Here is an 11,377-nt window from a genome sequence, read left to right as displayed (position 1 = left end):
TATAGAATGTAACTTTATTTTAATATTTTTACACATTGATGGCTACAGTTGCATAAACTTATACACATGTGGTATCACACTCTCTCAATATGCGCCCCATCCATTACTCTGCAAACATCGATATGTGTTGACTTCTTGGGCCTGAGCAAAAAGGCTTCTCTGATGGGATCAAAAACTTGCTTGGAGACAAATGGTCGGCCTGAATGTCCCTTTCTCTGATCACAGATTCATCCTTTCTCCATTGTTGTACCTCTTCATAATGGACTTGTTAGCAGGGAGATCCACATTAAATTTGGGCTTGAAAGCACGCTGCACCAGCTGTACCGTTGTGCGGTGAGCACCATGTTGGATTTCGCTGCCCTCTGGCGATGGGAGGCGTGCAGAGAGATTCTGCAGGAGAAAAAAATTAATATTTTTAGTTATTGTATCTGCGGTCACCATACAGTGGGGCAAAAAAGTATTTAGTCAGCCACCAATTGTGCAAGTTCTCCCACTGAAAAAGATGAGAGAGGCCTGGAATTGTCCTCATAGATATACCTCAACTATGAGAGACACAATGTGGAAACAAATCCAGACAATCACATTGTCTGATATGGAAAGAATTTATTTGAAAATTATGGTGGAAAATAAGTATTTTGTGAATATGAAAAGTTCATCTCAATACTTTCTTATATCTCCTTTGTTGGTGGTGACAGAGGTCAGACGTTTTCTGTAAAGCCGCGTACACACGGGCGGACTGTCTGTCCAACTTAGTCCGCTGAAACACATTTCAGCGGACAGTCCGCTCGTGTGTGGGCTTCAGCGGACAGTCTGGCGGACTAAGTATTTCGGAATTTCCGTAATATTGTCCGTCCAACTTTGGTTTCAGCGGACAGTCCGCTCGTGAGTAGGCAAGTTGGACGGACTAAGTATGGCGCATGCTCAGAAAGGATTTACACGGCCGAAGGTTGCATTGCAGTGTATTGGACGTCGTAATTCTAGTCCCGTCGTACGTGCTGTACACGTCATCGCGCAAGCTTTCAACGGACTGTCTGTTCATCGTGTGTGGTCAAGTCCGTTCATTCAAAAGTAGGACGGACTGTCCGTCGGATTGTCTGATGGACTTAGTTGGCCAGACAGTCCGCCCGTGTGTACGCGGCTTTAGTCTTCACAAGGTTGTCACACACTGTTGCCGGTATGGTGGCCTCCATGCAGATCTCCTCTAGAGCAGTGATGTTTTGGGGCTGTCGCTGGGCAACGCTGACTTTCAGCTCCCTCCAAAGGTTTTCTATGAGGTGGAGATCTGGAGACTGGCTAGGCCACTCCAGGACCTTGAAATGCTTCTTATAAAGCCACTCCTTCGTTGCCCCGGGCGCTGTGTTTAGGATCATTGTCATGCTGAAAGACCCAGCCATGTTTCATCTTCAATGCCCTTGCTGATTGGAGGAGGTTTGCACTCAAAATCTCACGATACATGGCCCCCATTCATTCTTTCATGTACACGGATCAGTCGTCCTGTTCCCTTTGCAGAGAAACAGCCCCAAAGCATGATGTTGCCACCCCCATGCTTCACAGTCGGTATGGTGTTCTTTGGTTGCAACTCAGCATTCTCTCTTCTCCAAAAATGATGAGTTGTGTTTCTACCAAACAGTTGTACTTTGGTTTCATCTGACCATATGACCTTCTCCCAATCCTCTTCTGGATCATCCGAATTCTCTCTAGCAAACCTCAGACGGGCCCGGACATGTACTGGCTTAAGTAGGGGGAAATGTCTGGCACTGCAGGATCTGAGTCCCTAGCGGCCTAGTGTGTTACTGATAGTAGCCTTTGTTACGTTGGTCCCAGCTCTCTGCAGGTCATTCATTAGGTCCCCCCCCCCCCCCCGTGTGGTTCTCGGATTTTTGCTCACCGTTCTTGTGATCATTTTGACCCCACAGGGTGAGATCTTGTGTGGAGCCCCAGATCGAGGGAGATTATTGGTGGTCTTCTATGTCTTCCATTTTCTAATTATTGCTCCCACAGTTCATTTCTTCATACCAAGCTGCTTGCCTATTGCAGATTCAATCTTCCCAGCCTGGTGCAGCTCTACAATCTTGTTTATGGTGTCCTTCGACAGCTCTTTGGTCTTCCCCATAGTGGAGTTTGCAGTGTGACTGTTTGCAGTTGTGGACAGGTGACTTTTATACTGATAACAGGTTCAAACAAGTGCCATTAATACAGGTAATGAGTGTAGGAGAGAGGAGCCTCTTATAGAAGACAATACGGGTCTGTGAGAGACAGAAATCTTGCTTGTTTGTAGGAGACCAAATACTTATTTTCCACCATAATGTGCAAATAAATTCTTTCAAAAATCAGACAATGTGATTGGATTTGTTTCCACATTGTGTCTCTCATAGTTGAGGTGACACCTATGATGACAATTACAGGCCTCTATCATCTGGGAGAACTCCCACAATTGGTGGCTGACTAAATACTTTTTTGCCCCACTGTATCTGTAATGATATTACGATAAGTTTTGGTTTTATAACTACTTAAAATCAAGGAGTGTTTTTGGGCTCTCTTTGTATATCCAGACTAAATACGAGGACTCTGAGACCCTCATATAGGAGGAGATACAGCCGGGACCCTCATACTTCAGATATCTATCAGACTAAACACAAATGGGCTCTGAGACCCCCATACCCGTTGGCAGGATAATCTCCTTAGAGTGATAAGCTGGTGGCAAAAGTTCTGTCCATCCGCCTGGAGGGAGTAGAAGTAAAGATGTGAGTGGCAGAAGGGCAGAGATCTCCCTCTTCATTGATGAAAGGAGAGATTTTCCTGGCAGAATCACAGCCAGCAATTCCGTATGGTAGCCATGTGACTGTCACCATACCGCAATCCTCCGACAACGCCTTCATTCTGCACAATTCCCGGGGGGTAGACCTGAAAAGCAACGTGGGTGTGTTGGGGACATTCAGGGGCCACAGTTAGGGGTAGACAATGTTCTATGGAGGAGACCACACTCTGATAAATTTTATGTCGTCTCCAACAGCAATTTCCACCCCGACTGCAGCAATCCTAATGTGCTCCTCACCCGATCCCTACAGAGGAGTGTCTTCCCTCCTCTATCATTACTGCAACAACAAATCTGCCATAAGACATCATTTAGGGTGGAAGTGCGGTCTGGCTGTGCTGTAGTATTAGGAGGTGACCACATTTAAATACTACACACCATAAGAGATCCAATATATTGCTTGTCAGCAGGATGGGGGTCACATATATGTTTTCTTCAGGGGGGACTGATAACAAGACCACCTGCCAGTGAAAACTGCAACTATGAAAGCAAAAGATGTTTCCCGGATTCTGGAAAAGACATATCTACCTCTAAATGAGGAGAAACGATAGACAGACATACTGACATACAGTATTGATGGGTGGAGGAAGAAGGGCGGGAGCAGGTTATTTACCTGTATCCTGCCATACATGACTGACGGAAGCATGGGAGACACACTGCCGGGGAGGGAGGAGGAGGAGGAGGAGGAGGAGAGATAAGGAAGGACCACTGAATGCTGGAGGACGACATCACACTGCACACAGATACAACGTAATAGAGAGAGAGAGAGAGAGAGGGAGGTACAACGTATATATATATATATCTATAGAGAAAGAGATACACTGTATACACAGAAGGACACTTGGGTGAAGACAGGACTTGGCTGCACTTGGACCCCCATTGTTACCCAACACCATGGAGCCCGAGGAGAACGAGAAGGAAAAGGAAGAGAAGCTGAAAGAGATGGAGAAGGAAAAGGAGAAGGAAAAGGAAAAGGAAAAAGAGAAGGAAAAAGAGAAGGAAAAGGAGAAAGAGAAGGAAAAAGAGAAGGAAAAGGAAAAAGAGAAGGAAAAGGAAAAAGAGAAGGAAAAGGAGAAGGAAAAGGAGAAAGAGAAGGAAAAGGAAAAAGAGAAGGAAAAGGAGAAGGAAAAGGAGAAAGAGAAGGAAAAAGAGAAGGAGAAGGAAAAGGAGAAGGAAAAGGAGAAAGAGAAGGAAGAAGCCCCCCTGAAGCCCCCTGCCAATGAGAGCACCAGCCTGGTCCATGGACCTGCCGAGAAGAAGGTAGGAGACCCCTGACTCTGTTCTATTCCATCTACATAATGTTACTAACATATACCTGGCACCAGAGGGGGGCAGAACTGCTGTCCAATCACATGCTAGCTGTCATTTTTGCATTGTGGTGGGAAGATGAAAGGTGAAATATAACTGGGGGTTGCCGGTGACCGATAACGGCGCACACTACTCGCCTTATTCATGAGAAAAGTGCATTGCCCATAGCAAACAACTAAATGACCTTCTACTGACGTAAGACCAGCACAAGATAGACTCTGATTGGCTGAATGGGCACTTAGCACTTCCTTCACTGCTTTTTGTAATAATTGTGTATAGGTCAGTCGTTGTCTCTAGAAAGTCACTATATATAGGAAAGCATCTTGAGTGAGAACCAATCCCAGCCCCCCCCCGCCCCCTCCCCCCCATTTCTGAGATAATCTGATTGCATGGAGCCACCTAGTAACTGGAATACAGTGAGGAGGTTCACCCGCGTGTCACTGCTGTATACTGCCTGGTACACCAGGGCGGGGTACACTGGGGGGGGTCACATTTAGGGGATAGGAAAACCGGAGGGGGTGGGAATCAGACGTGAAATATACATTAGCCCAATCCGAAGCCTCTTCCATACAAATCTTCCTCCTGGCTGATTATAATTCATCCGCCGCTTACACCTCCACTGTCACCAATACAACACCCACATCATACCCTGCACTCAACATATACACCCGACATAGTGTCCTCCTCACAGAGATATACACCCGACATAGTGTCCTCCTCACAGAGATATACACCCGACATAGTGTTCTACTCACAGAGATATACACCCGACATAGTGTTCCCCTCACAGAGATATACACCCGACATAGTGTCCTCCTCACAGAGATCTACACCCGACATAGTGTCCTCCTCACAGAGATATACACCCGACATAGTGTCCTCCTCACAGAGATCTACACCCGACATAATGTCCTCCTCACAGAGATATACACCCGACATAGTGTCCTCCTCACAGAGATCTACACCCGACATAGTGTCCTCCACACAGAGATATACACCCGACATAGTGTCCTCCTCACAGAGATCTACACCCGACATAGTGTCCTCCTCACAGAGATCTACACCCGACATAGTGTCCTCCACACAGAGATATACACCCGACATAGTGTCCTACTCACAGAGATATACACCCGACATAATGTCCTCCTCACAGAGATATACACCCGACATAGTGTCCTCCTCACAGAGATCTACACCCGACATAGTGTCCTCCTCACAGAGATATACACCCGACATAGTGTCCTCCTCACAGAGATATACACCCGACATAGTGTCCTCCTCACAGAGATATACACCCGACATAGTGTCCTCCTCACAGAGATATACACCCGACATAGTGTCCTCCTCACAGAGATATACACCCGACATAGTGTCCTCCTCACAGAGATATACACCCGACATAGTGTCCTCCTCACAGAGATATACACCCGACATAGTGTCCTCCTCACAGAGATATACACCCGACATAGTGTTCCCCCTCACAGAGATATACACCCGACATAGTGTCCTCATCACAGAGATATACACCCGACATAGTGTTCCCCTCACAGAGATATACACCCGACATAGTGTCCCCCTCACAGAGATATACACCCGACATAGTGTCCTCCTCACAGAGATATACACCCGACATAGTGTTCCCCTCACAGAGATATACACCCGACATAGTGTCCTCCTCACAGAGATATACACCCGACATAGTGTCCTCCTCACAGAGATATACACCCGACATAGTGTCCTCCTCACAGAGATCTACACCCGACATAGTGTCCTCCTCACAGAGATATACACCCAACATAGTGTCCCCCTCACAGAGATCTACACCCGACATAGTGTCCTCCTCACAGAGATATACACCCGTCATAGTGTCCTCCTCACAGAGATACACCCGACATAGTGTTCTCCTCACAGAGATCTACACCCGACATAGTGTCCTCCTCACAGAGATATACACCCGTCATAGTGTCCTCCTCACAGAGATATACACCCGACATAGTGTCCCCCTCACAGAGATCTACACCCGACATAGTGTCCTCCTCACAGAGATATACACCCGACATAGTGTCCTCCTCACAGGGATATACACCCGACATAGTGTCCCCCTCACAGAGATATACACCCGACATAGTGTCCTCCTCACAGATATATACACCCGACATAGTGTCCTCCTCACAGAGATATACACCCAACATAGTTTCCTCCTCACAGAGATCTACACCCGACATAGTGTCCTCCTCACAGAGATCTACACCCGACATAGTGTCCCCCTCACAGAGATCTACACCCGACATAGTGTCCTCCTCACAGAGATATACACCCGACATAGTGTCCTCCTCACAGAGATATACACCCGACATAGTGTCCTCCTCACAGAGATATACACCCGACATAGTGTCCTCACAGAGATATACACCCGACATAGTGTCCTCCTCACAGAGATATGCACCCGACATAGTGTCCTCCTCACAGAGATATACACCCGACATAGTGTCCTCCTCACAGAGATACACACCCGACATAGTGTCCTCCTCACAGAGATATGCACCCGACATAGTGTCCTCCTCACAGAGATATACACCCGACATAGTGTCCACACAGAGATATACACCCGACATAGTGTCCACACAGAGATATACACCCAGCATAATGTCCTCCTCACAGAGATATACACCCGACATAGTGTCCTCCTCACAGAGATATACACCCGACATAGTGTCCTCCTCACAGAGATATACACCCGACATAGTGTCCTCCTCACAGAGATATACACCCGACATAGTGTCCTCCTCACAGAGATATACACCCGACATAGTGTCCTCCTCACAGAGATATACACCCGACATAGTGTTCCCCCTCACATAGATATACACCCGACATAGTGTCCCCCTCACAGAAATACACACCCGACATAGTGTCCTCCTCACAGAGATATACACCCGACATAGTGTCCTCCTCACAGAGATAGGCACCCGACATAGTGTCCTCCTCACAGAGATATACACCCGACATAGTGTCCTCCTCACAGAGATATACACCCGACATAGTGTCCTCCTCACAGAGATATACACCCGACATAGTGTCCACACAGAGATATACACCCAACATAGTGTCCTCCTCACAGAGATACACACGCGACATAGTGTCCTCCTCACAGAGATATACACCCGACATAGTATCCTCCTCACAGAGATATACACCCAACATAGTGTCCTCCTCACAGAGATACACACGGGACATAGTGTCCTCCTCACAGAGATATACACCCGACATAGTATCCTCCTCACAGAGATATACACCCAACATAATGTCCTCCTCACAGAGATACGCACCTGACATAGTGTCCTCCTCACAGAGATATACACCCGACATAGTGTCCTCCTCACAGAGATACACACCCGACATAGTGTCCTTCTCACAGAGATACGCACCCAACATAGTGTCCTCCTCACAGAGATACGCACCCGACATAGTGTCCTCCTCACAGAGATATGCACCCGACATAGTGTCCTCCTCACAGAGATATACACCCGACATAGTATCCTCCTCACAGAGATATACACCCAACATAATGTCCTCCTCACAGAGATACGCACCCGACATAGTGTCCTCCTCACAGAGATATACACCCGACATAGTGTCCTCCTCACAGAGATATACACCCGACATAGTGTCCTCCTCACAGAGATATGCACCCAACATAGTGTCCTCCTCACAGAGATATACACCCGACATAGTGTCCTCCTCACAGAGATATACACCTGACATAGTGTCCTCCTCACAGAGATATACACCCGACATAGTGTCCTCCCCACAGAGATATACACCTGACATAGTGTCCTCCTCACAGAGATATACACCCGACATAGTTTCCTCCCCACAGAGATATACACCCGACATAGTGTCCTCCTCACAGAGATATGCACCCAACATAGTGTCCTCCTCACAGAGATATACACCGACATAGTGTCCCCCCCCCAACATAGCGTGTAACAGACTTAACCAGGACAGGGGCTTTTGGAGTAAACTGCAGGGTGGCCTCTTGCTTACTGACTACGGGCCCTGACTTTTAAGGGAACACTACTCTTTGGGAGGGGTTTGCCTGGGGGACCCTTGAAGTGGTCCTGATTTGGATCCATGTCTCCCCAAAACACACAGACTCTGGAGACTGGAGGTTCCATATACATATTTGGGGCCTCTATGCCCCAATCAGCAATGACTGTAGATGTTAATGTAATCGGCTCAAACCACTGGAGTCCCCATCCATAATGTGTTTATTGTAAGAAGAACTCTCCCATAGGGCGCCTCCTAATGCCGCGTACACACGAGCGGACTTTTCAACATCCAAAGTCCGACGGACTGATTCCGTCAGACTATTCGATCGTGTGTGGGCTGCAACGGACTTTTGATTCGCCAAAGTCTGACGGACTTTAGAATATGGAACATGCTTCAAATTTTTCCGAAGGAACTCCGCCGGACCCGGTCCCTTCGAAAAATTTGCTCGTGTGTATGCTATTCCGACGGACTAAAACCGACGCTAGGGCAGCTATTGGCTACTGGCTATGAACTTCCTTATTCGAGTCCAGTCGTACGTCATCACGTTCGAATCCGTCGGAGTTTAGTGTGATTGTGTGTGGTCAAGTCCGCTCAGCCGAAAAGTCCGTCAGAACTCTGTCGGGAACTCCGGCAGAACTCCTTCGGAAGTCTGTCGGACATAAGTCCTCTCGTGTGTACGGGGCTTTAGTTTCTTCCTCCCATTGTTAATTGGATCACCTATTGTTTTTGTCTGTCTTCTCATTTATGTTTTTATACTTGTAATAATGTGTATTGCACAGTACTTTGTATGTAGGGTTGTAGGTGCCGAACGGTCTGGTCACCTAGGCTGGTTTAGGCGCATAGGTGATGCACCGTCAATTTTGGCAGCCAAAAATTGTGTTTTTGGCATATTGCTGAAAGAAGAAAAATGCAGATAATTGTGCTGATAATTGCACATGCACAGTGGCGGTCACCACGGCACCGGGTGCTGCCCATTGTGGAGTGTCATCCTGGCAGCTCATGGTCCTGTCCTCCCCTCCCTCACAGAGCAGTGCTCTCCCTGTGTAAGGGAGTTTAATTGCCCGGGCTGTAGTAACAATGTCCCGCCTCCTGTGATAGCACACTCATCCAATGCCGAGACATCGAATCAGTGTGACATGATCACCGGAGATGGGACATTGTTACTGCAGCTGGGAAATTCAAATCCAGCTCCCTGACACAGCATGAGATCACTGCTCTGATCTGGCAGGCTGCATCTGACAGACACTGGTGAGGCTGCATTGATCTCTTGTATCATGTCTGCAGTCTATGACCATCTCCTGTGTCATGTCTGCTAGAGGTGCACCAAATGGAAATGTTGCTAATACTATTAGCAGTGTGTTTAAGTTTAAGTAATAGATTGCAGACATGATACAAGAGATGGTCAGAGACTGAGGACATGATACAAGAGATGGTTAGAGACTGAGGACATGGCACAAAAGATAGTTAAGCCGCGTACACACGGGCGGACTGTCTGTCCAACTTAGTCCGCTGAAACACATTTCAGCGGACAGTCCGCTCGTGTGTGGGCTTCAGCGGACTTTTTCAGCGGACAGTCTGGCGGACTAAGTCTTTCGGAATTTCCGTAATATTGTCCGTCCAACATTGGTTTCAGCGGACAGTCCGCTCGTGAGTAGGCAAGTTGGACGGACTAAGTATGGCGCATGCTCAGAAAGGATTTACACGGCCGAAGGTTGCATTGCAGTGTATTGGATGTCGTATTTCTAGTCCCGTCGTACGTGCTGTACACGTCATCGCGCAAGCTTACAACGGACTGTCTGTTCGTCGTGTGTGGTCAAGTCCGTTCATTCAAAAGTAGGACGGACTGTCTGTCGGATTGTCTGACGGACTTAGTTGGACAGACAGTCCGCCCGTGTGTACGCGGCCTTAGACACTGAGGACATGATACAAAACATAGTTAGAGACTGAGGACATGATACAAGAGATGGTCAGACAGAGGATGTGATACAAGAGATGGTCAGACAGAGGATGTGATACAAGAGATGGTCAGAGACTGAGGACATGATACAAGAGATGGTTAGAGACTGAGGACATGATACAAAAGATAGTTAGAGACTGAGGATATGATACAAGAGATGGTCAGACAGAGGATGTAATACAGGAGATGGTTAGAGACTGTGGACATGATACAAGAGATGCTTAGAGACTGAGGACATGATACAAAAGATGGTTAGTGACTAATGACATGATACAAGAGATGGTTAGACACTGAGGACATGATACAAGAGATGGTTAGAGACTGAGGACATGGCACAAAAGATAGTTAGACACTGAGGACATGATACAAAAGATAGTTAGAGACTGAGGACATGATACAAGAGATGGTCAGACAGAGGATGTGATACAAGAGATGGTCAGAGACTGAGGACATAATACAAGAGATGGTTAGAGACTGAGGACATGGCACAAAAGATAGTTAGACACTGAGGACATGATACATAAGCTAGTTAGAGACTGAGGACATGATACAAGAGATGGTCAGACAGAGGATGTGATACAAGAGATGGTCAGAGACTGAGGACATGATACAAGAGATGGTTAGAGACTGAGGACATGATACAAAAGATAGTTAGAGACTGATGACATGATACAAGAGATGGTCAGACAGAGGATACAAGAGATGGTCAGACAGAGGATGGTTAGAGACTGTGGACATGATACAAGAGATGCTTAGAGACTGAGGACATGATACAAAAGATGGTTAGTGACTGATGACATGGTACAAGAGATGGTTAGACACTGAGGACATGATACAAAAGACGGTTAGAGACTGATGACATGATACAAGAGATGGTTAGAGACTGCTGATATGATAATGATGAAGAGGCGTTGCACAAAACACGTCAACAAGGATATTAGAGGTTGGTCTTGGAGTGAAGCACAGCTAGACAGATGAGATGTTCCTTCATATGAGAAGCATGTCTTTATACTTTGTGCAAAATGTTTTAACCCATGAAAGGTTTTCGTAGGATCTCATGCCATACTAGTACTCTCTCCGATTAATTTCCAGTTTTCAGAGTCTCCCCGACCTGCAGAGAGCTACAAAATACAGATTTTTATGCTGCAGAAAGAGGCTCTGTGCAATCATTAGAATATTGGTAGATATAAACGTGCCTTTGCTGACATCAGTTTATGATGTAAAATTCTATAATAGAAGCCCTC

The 11,377-nt window shown here is 46.8% G+C and overlaps 1 protein-coding gene and 1 long non-coding RNA gene across 2 annotated transcripts in view; one reads left to right on the top strand and one right to left on the bottom strand.

The window, feature by feature from the left end:
- Window positions 1-11,377, bottom strand: part of LOC143933061 (uncharacterized) — a 154,442-nt gene continuing 143,065 nt past the window's right edge. The window contains exon 3 of the long non-coding RNA XR_013262989.1: window positions 1-390. This is a non-coding gene — a long non-coding RNA (uncharacterized LOC143933061). The remainder of the gene's footprint in view (window positions 391-11,377) is intronic.
- The window catches only part of SLC2A1 (solute carrier family 2 member 1), a 131,089-nt gene continuing 123,270 nt past the window's right edge, over window positions 3,559-11,377 (top strand). Inside the window, exon 1 of the mRNA XM_077455998.1 lies at window positions 3,559-4,075. Within this exon, the coding sequence (XP_077312124.1) occupies window positions 3,710-4,075 (366 nt within the window). The 5' untranslated portion in view covers window positions 3,559-3,709. The remainder of the gene's footprint in view (window positions 4,076-11,377) is intronic.

The sequence above is a fragment of the Lithobates pipiens genome, unplaced genomic scaffold (genome assembly GCF_037356315.1).
Source record: "Lithobates pipiens isolate NorthernLeopardFrog02 unplaced genomic scaffold, aLitPip1_a1.2 Scaffold_27, whole genome shotgun sequence".
Classification (NCBI taxonomy): domain Eukaryota; kingdom Metazoa; phylum Chordata; class Amphibia; order Anura; family Ranidae; genus Lithobates; species Lithobates pipiens.
Note: the sequence above shows the minus strand (reverse complement) of the source record. Positions and strands in the feature narration are given on the sequence as shown.